This window comes from Triticum aestivum, chromosome 2D (assembly GCF_018294505.1).
Source record: "Triticum aestivum cultivar Chinese Spring chromosome 2D, IWGSC CS RefSeq v2.1, whole genome shotgun sequence".
NCBI lineage: Eukaryota > Viridiplantae > Streptophyta > Magnoliopsida > Poales > Poaceae > Triticum > Triticum aestivum.
Window position 1 is genome coordinate 64,264,732 of NC_057799.1, and position 14,823 is coordinate 64,279,554.

Sequence of the window (14,823 nt, forward strand, 5' to 3'; positions counted from 1 at the left end):
ATGTACCGGGACCACCGGAGGGTTCCGGGGGTCTACCGGGAGGGGCCACCAACCCCGGAGGCCTGCGTGGGCCAAGTGTGGGAAGGGACCAGCCCCTAGGTGGGCTGGTGCGCCTCCCACAAGAGGCCCAAGGCGCAGGGAAGGGGGGAAGGGGAAAACCCTAGGCGCAGATGGGCCTAAGGCCCACCCTAGGGCGCGTCCCCCTCTCTCCCCCTCTTGGCCGCCCCCTCCATCCAATCTAGGGCTGGCCGCCACCCCTAGGGGGGGAACCCTAGATGGGGGCGCAGCCCCTCACCTTCCCCTATATATAGTGGGGGTTTTGGGGCTTCCATAGACACGAGTCTCCCTCTCTCTTGGCGCAGCCCTATCCCTCTCCCTCCTCGTCTCTCGCAGTGCTTGGCGAAGCCATGCTAGAGTGCCACGCTCCTCCATCACCACCATGCCGTTGTGCTGCTGCTGGACGGAGTCTTCCCCAACCTCTCCCTCTCTCCTTGCTGGATCAAGGCACGGGAGATGCCACCGGGCTGCATGTGTGTTGAACGCGGAGGCACCGTTGTTCGGTGCTTAGATCGGATTCGGCCGCGATCTGAATCGCTTCGTGTACGACTCCACCAACCGCGTTCTTGCAACGCTTCCGCATCGCGATCTTCAAGGGTATGAAGATGCACTCCCCTCTCTCTCGTTGCTAGTTAATCCATAGATTGATCTTGGTGATGCGTAGAAAATTTTGAATTTCTGCTACGTTCCCCAACACATGGCGCCCTAGCCTAGGGCGCCATACCAAATAGCATGACGCCCTAGCCCGGGTGTCATGCTAGCATGGCTCCCTAGCCCGGGGTGTCATGCTAGCATGGCGCCCTAGCCCCGGGCGTCATGCAAAATGGACATTTGGTGAAATATTTTTCAAATTGGAGTCATTTTGTGTTGAAGTTTCAGATAAGGGTCAGTTTTGTCCATTTTCACCATCCTAATATCCCATGCCCATGCGGCGAGGGGGCTAAATTTCATGTTTTGACCCTTTTTTGATAGTTAATTGAGATCTGACCCTAGTTTGTAAAAAATTTGAGATCTGGCCTTTTTGCTACCGTCAGGGTCCATGGCGGTAGGGTATAACAGCCTACCGCCAAGGTCCCTGGCGGTAGGGTTGCATACCCTATCGAAAAAATTTCATAAGTATGGGACACAGTGCATGCTCGTACCTACCGCCGGGCACCTTGGCGGTAGGGTTGTACAGGCTACTGCCAGCCTGTTTGGCGGTAGGGTTCTTTCCTACCGCCAAAGTCCTTGGCGGTAGGCTGGTACACCCTATCGTCATGGACCCTGGCGGTAGCAAAAGGGCCAGGTCCCGACATTTTTATAAACTAGAGTCATATCTCGATTAAGTATCAGAAAAGGGTCAAAACACGAAATTTTGCCCAACGAGGGTAGTGCCACTGCGTCGGATTTTGCAAAAGGGGAAAGGCACGGCTAGCTCGAGTTGAGTGTCATGCAATGCAGTAGTAGAACTTGCGGCAGGGCAATGGCTGGCCTACCGCCTACGGCGTACTACTTCCGTCCTGGTTTCCTAGTGTTCATCGTATTTCGAGTTGAATTTTAATCACATATTTTACTTGCAAAATGTAAATCGTCACCACCAGTTTCCGAGCTGGTTTCGAGATTGGGTCTCCGCCCTCCTATCCACGGCCTCATCTAAAGTTTTGCTAAATGGTGTTGCTTGTGATCCAATTAAGCATGGGTGTGGTCTTTTGCAGGGGGGTCCTCTCTCCCCTCTGCTTTTTGTCCTCGCTATTGACCCACTCCATCACATCCTTGCCAAGGCTACCGATCAAGGCCTGCTGCATCCTCTTCGTGGTCGGCCCATCTGTGCATCCTTGTATGCGGATGATACTGCTATCTTTGTTGCGCCGATCAAGGAAGATATCCACTTCTTGGCTTCGACTCTGAGCTCCTTTGGGGAGGTTACCGGCTTGGTCACCAACTGCGCCAAAAGCCTTGTGGCGCCCATTTGTTGTGGCAACATCGACCTTGACGACATTTTGCAGGCCTTCTCGACGGTCCGGACTACCTTCCCCATGCGGTATCTTGGTCTTCCGCTGTCGGTCACAAGACTAAAGCGTATCCACTTTCAGTATTTGGAGGACAAGGTGGCTGGAAAGCTTCCACCTTGGTCGGCTATGCATGTGGCTACGCCCGGGCGCATTGTTTTGGTCAAGGCTGTGCTCACTGCCATTGCCATTTACCACCTAACGCCTCTTGACCTTCCGGTTGAAGTGATGAAGAAGATCGATAGCCTCCGGCGTGCCTACCTTTGGGCGGGTTGTGATAAGGTGACCGGCGGAAAGTGCAAGGTTAATTGGGACCTCGTCTGCAAGCCCAAGATTTATGGTGGACTAGGAGTGCTCAACCTCCAGAAGTTTGCGACTGTGCTACGCTTGCGTTGGCTCTGGCACGAATGGGATGATCCACCTAGGACTTGGTCTGGCTCTGGAACACCTTTTACTAGCAACGACAAAGATCTCTTCGTCGCTGCCACACGGGTGTGCATCGAAGATGGAAACAAAGCTAAGTTCTGGGAATCTCCATGGATGTACGGCCTCCGGCCTAAAGACATTGCACCAAAGATTTTTGAGTTGTCAAAAAAGAAAATGTGCCTGGTCAGGAAAGCTCTTGACAATAACCTTTGGATCCGCCATATTGGCACTCAGCAGGGGCTAACCTTGGCCCATATTCAGGAATTTGCAACCCTGTGGGGGATGCTTGCTGATATAACCCTCAACCAGGGAAGCCAAGACACCATAACTTGTGAAAGATCGTGGATGTCGCCTAGAGGGGGGTGAATAGGCGCTTTAAAATAATTACGGTTTAGGCTTGAACAAATGCGGAATAAACCTAGCACAAAACCTACAACAACTAGGCTCACCTATGTGCACCAACGACTTATGCTAAGAAAGATAAACAACTAAGTGATAGCAAGATATATGACAAGAAACAATATGGCTATCACAAAGTAAAGTGCATAAGTAAAGGGCTCGGGTAAGAGATAACCGAGGCACGCGGAGACGATGATGTATCCCGAAGTTCACACCCTTGCGGATGCTAATCTTCGTTTGGAGCGGTGTGGAGGCACAATGCTCCCCAAGAAGCCACTAGGGCCACCGTAATCTCCTCACGCCCGCGCACAATGCAAGGTGACGTGATTCCACTAAGGGACCCTTGAGGGCGGTCACCGAACCCGTACAAATGGCAACCCTTGGGGGCGGTCACCGAACCCGTACACTTTGGCAACCCTTGGGGGCGGTCACCGGAACCCGTCAAATTGCTCGGGGCGATCTCCACAACCTAATTGGAGACCCCGATGCTTGCCCGGAGCTTTACACCACAATGATTGAGCTCCGAACACCACCAACCGTCTAGGGCGCCCAAGCACCCAAGAGGAACAAGCTCAAGGGCACCAAGCACCCAAGAGTAATAAGCTTCTCAACTTGTAACTTCCACGTATCACCGTGGAGAACTCAAACCGATGCACCAAATGCAATGGCAAGGGCACACGGAGTGCCCAAGTCCTTCTCTCTCAAATCCCACCGAAGCAACTAATGCTAGGGAGGAAAAGGAGAGGAAGAACAAGAAGGAGAACACCAAGAACTCCAAGATCTAGATCCAAGGGGTTCCCCTCACATAGAGGAGAAAGTGATTGGTGGAAATGTGGATCTAGATCTCCTCTCTCTTTTCCCTCAAAAGCTAGCAAGAATCCATGGAGGGATTGAGAGTTAGCAAGCTCGAAGAAGGTCAACAATGGGGAAAGAACACGAGCTCAAAGGATGAAGTAGAATGGGGAAGAAGACCCCCTTATATAGTGGGGGGAACAATCCAACCGTTACCCCCACTTCAGCCCCGCAGAGAGCGGTACTACCGCTTGCCCCTATAAGCGGTACTACCGCTCCCCCTCGCGGTACTGCCGCTGGGTCCAGAGTGGTACTACCGCGGTGGCAGGGCGGTACTACCGCATACGAGCGGTACAACGGCCCCCACTGCCGTGGCTAGTACCGTAAAACCCGACACGAGAAAAGACCCCTCGAATCGAGGCGGTACTAGCACGAGACCGCAGCGGTACTATGGCTGGGGGCTACCAGCGGTACTACCGCTCAGGAGCGGTACTACCGCTCTAGAGCGGTACTACCGCTTGTAGCACCCAAGCGGTACTACCGCTCCGGCCCGCGGTACTACCGCTAGGAAACCAAAACTGCCATAACTTCTGCATATGAGCTCCGAATTGAGCAAACTCAAGCTTGTTGGATAGAGGAAGACGAGTAGCATCAAAACAGCGACTGGTTATAGTAAGAAGAGGCAGGGGAGGTATGCCAACAAATAGAGGAGTGAAACCTCCAACCGAGAAGAACCGGCATAACCTCCAACATCGAAAACATCATAGAAGATGTGAGTGAACTCCGTTTTCGATGAACTCGAGCTCGTCATCAAGATGACCATAAGCTCCAAAACTCACAAAGAGAAGAACCAAACAAGAACCAATAAAGATGATGCAAGGATGCAATGGTTTGAGCTCTCTACGAATGATACGATCAAGCTACTCATCGAGAGCCCCCCTTGATAGTACGGTAATCGATCCGATAACCCGTTCTCCCAACTAGCATCATGAGACCGGTAAAATAGAAAACCTATCAAGGGCAAACCTTTGCCTTGCACATGGTCCACTTGAGCTAGATGATGACGATCTTGACTCCCTCAAGTTGGACCACCTTTCTTGGTTGCGTTGGCTCGATGAAGACTAGTTGATTGCTCCCCCATACTCCACTATGGGTGAGCCACTCTTCCGCACATCTTCACAAGTCCATTGTCACCACAATGGACGGCAAGCTTCAAGCATTTGATCTCTTCATGATGCTTCACTTGAACTTGCACACCGCAACATCTTCACAAGTCCATTGTCACCACAATGGACGGCAAGCTTCAAGCATTTGATCTCTTCATGATGCTTCATGATGCTTCACTTGAACTTGCACACCGCAACCTAACCCCACAAAGAACTCTCACGAAGATCATGGGTTAGTACACAAAGCGTAATTGACAATGCTTACCACACCATGGGATCGCTTGATCCCTCTCGGTACATCTTCTACGCTTTGTGAGTTGAGCAAGTTGATTCACTCTTGACTTAGTCTTGATCAACCTTGAACCTTTTCAACTCTCTTCATTTGGATGATGTCTTGAAGATATACATGAATGATCACACAATCTTCTTCTCCAAGACATGCTTGCAATAAGCTCAACTCTCACATGACCAATCTTTGGATAATTCCTTAATAACACCTTGGTCACCACATAAACTCCTTGAAACCAACACATGAACTTCAAGAAATGCCTATGGACAAATCCTTCAAATATAACTCAAGGCAACCATTAGTCCATAGAGATTCTCATCAATTACCAAAACCAAACATGGGGGCACCGCATGTTCTTTCAACGTGGAAGTTCACAAACAGTGGCGAGTATCCGCCTCCTGGGCTTACATGGCGCAATTTGCTGGTCTCTCCTTTTGTCTAATGAATGCTACAATCTGGAAGATGTGGGCTCCACCGAAGTGCAAATTTTTTGCTTGGTTGATCTTCCAAAATCGTGTTTGGACAGCCGATCGTTTACTCCGGCGAGGCTGGCCAAGCTGCAATGTGTGCCCTCTCTGCAAGCAAGTGCAAGAATCTGCTGCTCACCTCCTATTTCAATGTAGGTTCACTGTCCGGATTTGGACCGAAATTTTCACTTGGCTTGGCATCCTTGACTCCTCACCAATGATTTGGTGTCATGAAGACTCAGTTAGAGATTGGTGGCTCAAGGCGGTTAATGGTGGAGGTGGCTGCAGGAAGGCCATCGCCTCCTTGATGATGCTTGTCTCGTGGGAAATTTGGAAGGAGCGCAACGCAAGAATTTTTCAAAATGTCTCTCCCCCGACCTCCATTGTTATCGCAAAAATCAAAGAGGAGGCCCATCTCTGGTCTTTGGCAGGAGCCAAACAGCTCAGTACTGTTATGTCGCGAGAGTAGACCTTTTTCTTTTTATCTCCTCGCGGCTTATGTCTAAACCTTCTTCTTAATCAAGAAAAATGGCAAGTCTTTTGCCTTGTTTCAAAAAAAAAAATCATGTCATCAAAAATTATATCATTGGATTTATATCTGAACGCAGTTTTCAGTGATATTATTTTTACTAGTTAAAATCATGATCTAAATGTGACCCAGAATACAAGGGGACTAGTGGTTGGCACTGGCCAGACGCAATCACGCAAACAGTGGTACGAGTACAATGTCATGCCGCACACCGTCTTTTTTTTTCTTTTGAGGAAAACACCGCACACCGTCTTTTTTTTTCTTTTGAGGAAAACACCGCACACCGTCTTTGTGGCGCCAGCTCCTGTTCGGCGCTCGTAGCGCCACTTATAGCGTTTTTCGTACGCGCGCGCGCCCACCGCTTCGATCGAATTTATGTGGGCCGGCCCATTAATAGGTAATTTCGGTAGCTGGTTTTGCAAAGCTTCCAGACCGCTTTCAGAAGCTTCCGGCCAGTTTTTTCCTTTTTGGTTTTCTGGTGGTTTTTATTCGATCTTTATTTTATTTTTATATTTTATTTTATTTCAAAAATGAAATCATACTCTAAATTCGTGAAAAAATTCAACTTTATGAATATATTTAAATCCACAAGCGTTTTCCATTTTTTTCTTCAAAGTCCATTTTTTTTACAAATTTGGGAACTTTTTATTCAAAATTGATTAACTTTTTCCAAATACATGTGTTTTTTTTCAAAATCTATGATTTTTTTTCGAATTCGTGAACTGTTTTGAATCCCCAATCATTTTTTTCTAATTTGTGTACGTTGTTACCGGATTTTCTAAAAAATCACAAAATATTTTTCATAAAAAGTCAACGGTCAATGATCTATGGACAATAGTCTGCGGTCGAAGGTCAAGCTGTCAGCGGTCAGCGGGTCGAACGAGTTAGCGAATCAACACGGAATCCCCTCTCGCGTGAGCACCGGTTGCGTTACCGGGCGTAACGAGCGCTAACGAGCCTCTGTGGGATCGATGCTGACACAAGTTCAATGTTTTTGAACTCAGAGATATTGGGCCAGATTGAATCTGCACGATTTGTGCTGTGCAGATTTTTTTTCAACATATGCATGATTTTTTTTCACCTTTTTCAAACTTAGAGATACATATTTTCACTGAGCACCATATTTTCCATTCCAAAATGCGAGGCATGCACACAACCCGATATTTGGGTTACTTTAAATATTTAAATGTGAGCTATGGGGCACAAAAAGATTTAATGTGGCCACTCTTGTGTCTTATATAACATTTTATGAATCTAAATATTAGGTAAACTCAAATCTTGCGATGTGTGTATGGCTTACATTTTTGGTTCGAGGAAGTATATTGCAGTATCCTAATTCAATATAGGCCGCCCATTTTGTTCAATCCAATGGTAATTAATTTATACTAATAACTTTTAACATGAATACTCCCTCCATTCTGAAATAATTGAAGTTTTATGTTTGTTATAAATTAAAATTGTTTAAATTTGTCCAAGTTTACGGGAAAATATGGTAAGATCTACAAAATTAATTATACCTAGTATGAAAGTATATCTTCTGAAGATTCTAATGTATTTAATTTTGTGTTTTATATTGATATATTTTTCTACAAACACAGTCAAACCTGAAGAAGTTTGGTTTAGAAAAACCTAAAACTTCAATTATTTTGAAACCAAGGGAGTAGTATGATGTACGCAATCCAAACTTGATGAATAGTATGACGTAGTAGTATGAGCGTCCAGGGCTAAAAATGAAAATGAATAATGGCACACAAAAAAATGGAAATGAATAATGGCACACAAATCGCACAGATTCAACCTGGGTCAATATATCTGAATTCAAAAACATTGAACTTGTATCAGCGTCGATCCCACATAGGCTCGTTAGAGATGAAAGCACCACAACCACCCCAAAAATATTTCCTCCGCCTCGCCGTCGCCACCATCGATCTAATCATGGCGGCGTGGATCAAAGGTCCATCTCGTCCATATGTGGTCATCGACATGTAGGACGACGGCCATGGTTTCCATTCTCTCTCCCATGAAAGTTCAAATATGTCAAAAACCATCTGCTTTTATGTAAAATTATTCAAGTATGAATGGATATTGCCCGGATTGTTTAAATATGCATCAAATTTGTTCAATTTTATTAAATTTCAATCAAAATGCAACCGGACATATGCGGTTATCTTCAAACGGCGCCTCCGCATAAGTGTCTTCTGACTGGTCTCCTCGGTCCAGGGACCGATGCGGTGTCCGGTTTACGGGTCGGTGTTGGAGATGCCCTAAGTGTAACAGTAAAAGTAGTAGATGATCACAACAAAATAAGGAAAAAAAGGCAGCAATCTGAATTGAACTGCCACCCAGTCAGTTAGTTACCCGCTAAGTTCACGCCGGCACCGATACGATGCTCGTCGGCGGGAACCTGCCCGCGGCAGATCGCAGAAACTAGAGCGAGCGTGCGACGGCGTCGTGTACCCTCTCGACCGTGCACCTCCTTTCGCGCCCGCCATGATGGCGACGGCAGCGCAGCCCGAGCAGCCGGACCTGGGCGGACTGGTGGACGCGCTCTGCGCGTCCGGCCGCTCCGCCGAGGCGCACCACCGCGTCGCGCTCCTCCTCTCCTCCGCATCCGCGTCGCGCCGCCTCGACGCGCCCACCGCCAACGGCCTCCTCGCCCGCCTCCTCCGCGCGCGCACGCCCCTCCTCACGCTCCGCCTCGTCCAGGCCGCCCCGTTCGTGCCCTCCCTCCGCAACTACAACCGCCTCCTCGCCCTGCTCTCCTCCGCCGCCGCTCCCTGGCTCCTCCTCGCCCACCGCCTCCTCCTCCGCATGCGCGTGCCTCCGAGCGCCGTCTCCTACGCCGCGCTGCTGGACGGCTACGCGTGCGCCGCGGACCCTCGCGCCGCCCAGAAGCTGCTCGACGAAATGCCCCGCTGGGGGCTGGCTCCCAGCTCCCTCGCGCGCACCTTCCTCGTCAAGGCCTTCCTCCGCAGCCGCGACGTCGGCGCGGCCATGGACCTCGTCGACAACCAGCTCTGGCCCAGCATGGAGCGCTGCCACGACGAGGACCAGGGGCTCAAGAACGCGGCGTTTGCCAACCTTGTGCAGTGCCTGTGCGGCGAGGGCTTCTTCCACATTGTCTTCCGCGTCGCCGAGGAGATGCCGCAGCGGCGCTGCTTCGTCCCAGACGAGTTTGCCTATGCCCAGATGATTGACTCTCTCTGCCGGGCTGGACAGCACCATGGCGCCTCCAGAATAGTGTACATCATGGGGAAGAGGGGCCTGTGCCCAAGCACCCTGTCCTACAACTGCATTGTTCACGGGCTATGCACCAGCCAGAAGCCCGGGGGACGCCTGAGGGCGTACCAGCTGGTGATGGAAGGTGTGCGCTCCGGGTACCGACCGAGAGAGGTAACATACAAGGTACTCGTCGAAGAGCTCTGCCGGGAGAAAGAGGTTGCTAAGGCCAAGGATGTCCTGGAGCTGATGCTGCAGCCCCAATGTGGGCATGACAAACCTGACGAGGAGACCAGGACTAGGCTATACAATATGTTCCTTGGGGCACTGCGTGCTGTGGACAACCCAAGCGAGCAGCTCGGTGTGCTTGTGTCCATGTTGCAGGGGGACTGCAAACCGGATGTGATCACTATGAACACTGTCATTCATGGCTTCTGCAAAGTTGGGCGTACCCAGGAGGCTAGAAAGATTTTGGACGACATGATTAATGGGAAATTCTGTGCTCCTGATGTTGTCACCTTCACCACACTCATCTCTGGATACCTGGATGTAGGTGAGCATGCAGAAGCCCTCCATGTGCTGCACACTTTGATGCCCAGGCGCCGGTGCGCCCCTAATGTTGTCACTTACAATTCGGTCCTCAAGGGATTGTTCTGCCTTGGGCTAGTTGACAGAGCAATGCAGGTCCTCGACGAAATGAAATCAAGTAGCATCACTGCCGACTCTGTGAGTCACACTGTGGTGATCAAAGGGTTGTGCGACGCGGGGCAGCTTGAGAAGGCAAAGGCATTCTGGGATAATGTGGTCTGGCCATCAGGGATACATGATGGTTATGTGTACAGTGCAATCTTGAGAGGCCTCTGCAAACTGGGGAAACTGGAGCAGGCATGCGATTTCCTGTATGAGTTGGCAGACTCTGGGGTTTGTCCCAGTGTTGTCTGCTACAACATACTCATTGACACTGCCTGCAAGCAGGGATTGAAGAAGTTGGCCTATCAATTGGTGAAGGAGATGAGAAGGAATGGCCTTTCACCGGATGCTGTGACTTGGAGGATTCTTGAGAAATTGCACCTTTATGGCAATGAAGATCAAGAGGAGGAGCATCAGGTCCCCAGTTTTCATGCCGATCAAAGTTCTGCAGATGACAGAGTAGAGCCTATCGTCTCGACAAAAAATGAGATGCCTTCGTTATCATCGTCATCATCGTCAGAATATTTGGATGAAGTGTACAAGAATAACAACGAAGCTAAGGTTGAAGAAGCTGGAAGGTCACCAGAAATGACTGAGAACCCATCAGATCTTACTGATCCAGCAAAAGAGCAGAACTATCTGATAGACAATTCAGTGGTTGGACCATCAATGGACAAGGATCATACAATCAGTGAGGATGGCTTCAACAAGCAGGATGAGCAACCTCTAAGAGAACCACTTTCTGGAGTAGCCAGAAGGGTTTTTGGCTTGCTCTAGAACAAGAACAAGTGTTGCTGTTCAGAAGGGGCACATACTTTTCAAAAAAAAAGGGCACATATTAGAACATTGTGCAATGAAGGCTAATTTTTTATTGTTATTTTGGACCTGTCAAAGAAGGCCGAGTTAGTGACAAAGACAAAGCTGGTAACCTGTCCACCTATTGGAGAATAAGGCTTGAGCTTAACTGACACGACTGATTTTTGGCTGCACTTGACATAAGCTTGTCGATAACAAATCTGGCATGTTTTATTAGTGCATCTCTACTCGGTACTCACCCAACAACTGAAATCCATACTTTTGCAGAAACCGATGGAGAGTAAAGAACACTGCATGTAGTGTCTTCAGGTCGCTCCAGTTCTGCAATTGCTCGCCACTGTCAGGTCTTGTTGTATTTGTGATGCATATGAAGATACTTGGGAGCATGCTCTACTTTATTCTACAATGCCTAAGTGCACCTGAGCTCTTTTGGATGAAGATCTCATGGAAATGCTTGCAAGCCTGTGAATGACTGATCCAAGACATTGGGGTTTCCTTATATGTAACAGCATGTCACAGGGTGAGACGGCCAAGGTACTTATCATTTCATGGGTGGTATTGTTGGTGCGTCGCAATGCTGCTAGCCTGGAGTTCATCTATGAAGAACGGTTCGCTTCTGGTGATGGCGGAGCTCTAAACACAGGATTAGGGGATGGATCTTGCTGGGTCCAGGGGAGGTGATACTGAACGCTGACACTGCTCTTCTCTGAGGCGATTACATGGCAGCGGACAGCTGTCTGCTGCGACCAAAAGAGCCTGATATAATGGAAACTATGGTGAGCTCCGATGTTTTGATTGTATTAGGGTGGCTTCAGATTGCTAATTCCATCAACAACTTTGTAGGAGACGAACAGGTGCTCTTACATGATGGTGATCCAAGACATGAAGAACCGTGCACAGGTTGGACACGGTAGGTAGGGATACAGAGGTAGCAGCTCACAGCTTAGCATTGCTCGCTTGTACTCTGGGTGTTGATCGCCATATATGGAAGGTAATAAGCTGCGCTTTAATGCTGGATGAAGTAACTTTTTAGTAAGTATTAGAAATGGAAAATATATATAGGCACCGAATTGCTCCATGCTGATGGAGGGTTTAGCTGCCGCTACCCGTCATCCAGCATCAGTCGGAAATGAGGATGCAGATCTGGGGGTCAGGTCGCATGAGCAAGCGAAACCATCGTAACCTTGCTGGTTCCTTGCGATATTGTGGCGGAGATCATCCTTTGCGTAAACGCGGCCACGACGAGGAATGGTCAGTTCAAAATTCCCCGTCCTCTATCCTAGTTTCTCCTGTTTTTCTATTTCTGACGATTATCCTTGTGCCGGCAGGCGAGATTGACCGAACCTGCCGACGGTGCTCCTTGACGATATCGCTGGTCGGCTTCTCCTCTACGACGTGGCCGAGTACATCCGCCTCCGTGCTGCGTGCAAGGAGTGGAGGAACTGCACCGATGATCCACGCGCGGGAGGCGGCCTGGACTGCCGCTTCCGCCCCCGACGCTGGATCATGCTGTCCAACCGCACCGAGGGCGACGGCCGTCGCTTTCTCAACGACTCCACCGGTGCCAGCGCATGTGTCGATCTCCCGGAGCTCTCCCGCCACCACCTTGAGACCAGCACCGAGGGCCTTCTGCTCCTGCGCGGCAAGGCGAGCCACGCTGTGCGCCTCTTCAACCTGCTCACCAGGGCCTTCACCAACCTCCCGCCCATCACCCCCGACCTCGGCAGAGCGTACATTGTCTGGACGGGGCTGTTGGAGTCCTCGGAGCGCCTCATCTACACTGGCATCTCTGAAGAGACCTCCCCAGCGTCGGTTGTGCTCCTGATGATTGACCGTGGGCGTGCCATAGTCTACGCCAAGCCTGGCGACCAGCGGTGGGCTGTGATTGAGCATGACGAGATCGGGAGACCCAATCGCTACGCATCATATCGGCTATCGTCGGCGTCAACCCTACAGGGGCGCTTCTACTTTGCGACTCTTGAGGGGAATATAATGCATGTGAGGCTCTGCCCTGAGCCTCAGTTGGTGCCGATAGTCGTGAACCAGCCCAAAACCAGGGGAGAAGTGTCCTCCTACCTTGTCCCTCCCGACGACCACCGCTGCGGCGGCATGCTCATGGTGCGCTACTACCTCGACCTTGATCACCTCAGCGCTGACGAGCGGAGAATCATGGCGCGCAGGAGGAAGCGCATGGATGCAATCAGGGTGGAGAACAGGTTGAAGGAGTGCCGGTGGAACCTGATCCAGGTGTTCGAGGTGAATGTGGCGGAAAGAGGCTCGTCCCGGTGGAGGACATTGGCCGCCACCGTGCGGTGTTTGTCGGGGAGGCGGCATGCTTCTCCCTCTCTGCCAGGACGTTTCCGTGCGTGGCTGGGAATGCGGTGCACCTGGGGGCGACCGGTGCCCGCTACCCTCCCGTCGGCGTGCGGTATCTGGCGGACAAGAGTGCGGATCCACCGTTTGAGTTCACCACTGACGGGCCAGCTTCTCCAGATGAACCACTGAAATGGTACCACCGACATAACAGGCCAGAGCTGAATCTTTTTCTTGACACTGGACCAGAGCTGAATCTAGTGCCTCTTGCTCGCCCCTGTACCCTGCAAGAGTACCTCGTCTGGCTGAATCTAGTGCCTCTTGCTCGCCCCTGTACCCTGCAAGAGTACCTCGTCTGGCTGAATCTAGTGCCTCTTGCTCGCCCCTGTACCCTGCAAGAGTACCTCGTCTGTTGCGCAGGCCTCCCTGGCGGCCTCAAGGACTAATCAAATCCTCAGCAAGTTCGGTATGTCGTCTGTCCGTTCTTGGATTGTGTGTTCTTGAGAAGTTTATTTAAACATCAATTATGTTCAATGCTATAGCTCCTCGGTTCATTTCTCCCTTGTGTTGGCCCAAAAAATTATGAAAGATGGGCAATGACGTCTAGAATTATGCAATATCAGTTGTTACCTCTAAAGTTCAAGCTGATGTATTCTTCAAATACTTGCCTCGGTTAATTTCTCTCGTGTGTTGCTGCAGGAAATTCTGAAAGATGAGAATACAATCCAGTGTAGGATTATTTATGCAAGATCGCTTGTTTTCTTCCCTCCAAATTTTAAATGATGTGTTACTGGAATACTATATGGTTCTGAGGATATATATAGAAATTGCATAAGAACCTATGGTACTAATCCATACAGCAGGAACCAAAACCTACATCAGGATATAACTTTTAGCTTTTGTGTGAATTCCATGCCCATCTTTGTCTGTAAGCACCAATTGTGCAATGACTAAAGAGCGATATGCGTGCAATCTTTTTAGCCCCTCGGGGGCAACTGTTGAGTGAGGCATGAACATGTAGGAACATACTCACAAAACTTAAGAAACCTAAGAGCATCTCCAACAGGCGCGGCAAAAGGCGCGCCCGCGTGGTAAAGTTTGGTTTTAGCGCGCGCCGACTGGTTCCGCGCGCTCCAGCGGTGGCGGGAACTTACCGCGCGCGGGAGAAAGCGGCACGCGGCGCGATAGATTTGGCGCGCCGCTTCGCGGGCGCCTATAAAATCCCGCGCTCGCCACGCGCACAGAACACAGCCACGCGCCCTTCCCTCGCAACCTCGCCGCTTTCCGCGCCACCACCGCGCCACCATGCTGCCGCGCCGCCGGGGTTCTTCGGGCTACTGCGGCGTCCGCGAGCGCCCCAACGGCTGGTACTCCGCCGAGATCCGGACCGGCTCGGCCTCGGGTCGTTCCGGAGCGCGCACGGGGCGGCCCGCGCGTACAACGCGGCGGCGTGGCGCTTGGAGAGGCCCCGGTCGCAGATGAACTTCCGGGACGTCTTCACGCGCGAGCAGGCGCAGCGCGTCGCCCCTCCGCCGCGTCTCATCACCGACATGGACCGTGCCGACCACGCTCGGCGGCAGGGGCCTCCTCATCGCCGAGGAGGACGAGCGAGCCATGGCGGAGTGGCGCCGTCGCCACCCGGAGGACCTCACCGACGAGCGTGCCTACTGGG

At 50.7% G+C, this 14,823-nt stretch overlaps 1 protein-coding gene across 1 annotated transcript; it reads left to right on the forward strand.

Moving 5' to 3' along the window:
* Positions 1-8,421: 8,421 nt before the first annotated feature.
* Positions 8,422-14,125, forward strand: LOC123051580 (pentatricopeptide repeat-containing protein At3g18020). The gene is made up of 3 exons (XM_044474492.1): positions 8,422-11,614; positions 11,682-12,089; positions 12,167-14,125. The coding sequence occupies exon 1, from the start codon at positions 8,604-8,606 to the stop codon at positions 10,797-10,799; it is 2,196 nt and encodes a 731-aa protein (XP_044330427.1). The 5' UTR covers positions 8,422-8,603; the 3' UTR covers positions 10,800-11,614; positions 11,682-12,089; positions 12,167-14,125.
* The last annotated feature ends 698 nt before the right edge of the window (positions 14,126-14,823 follow it).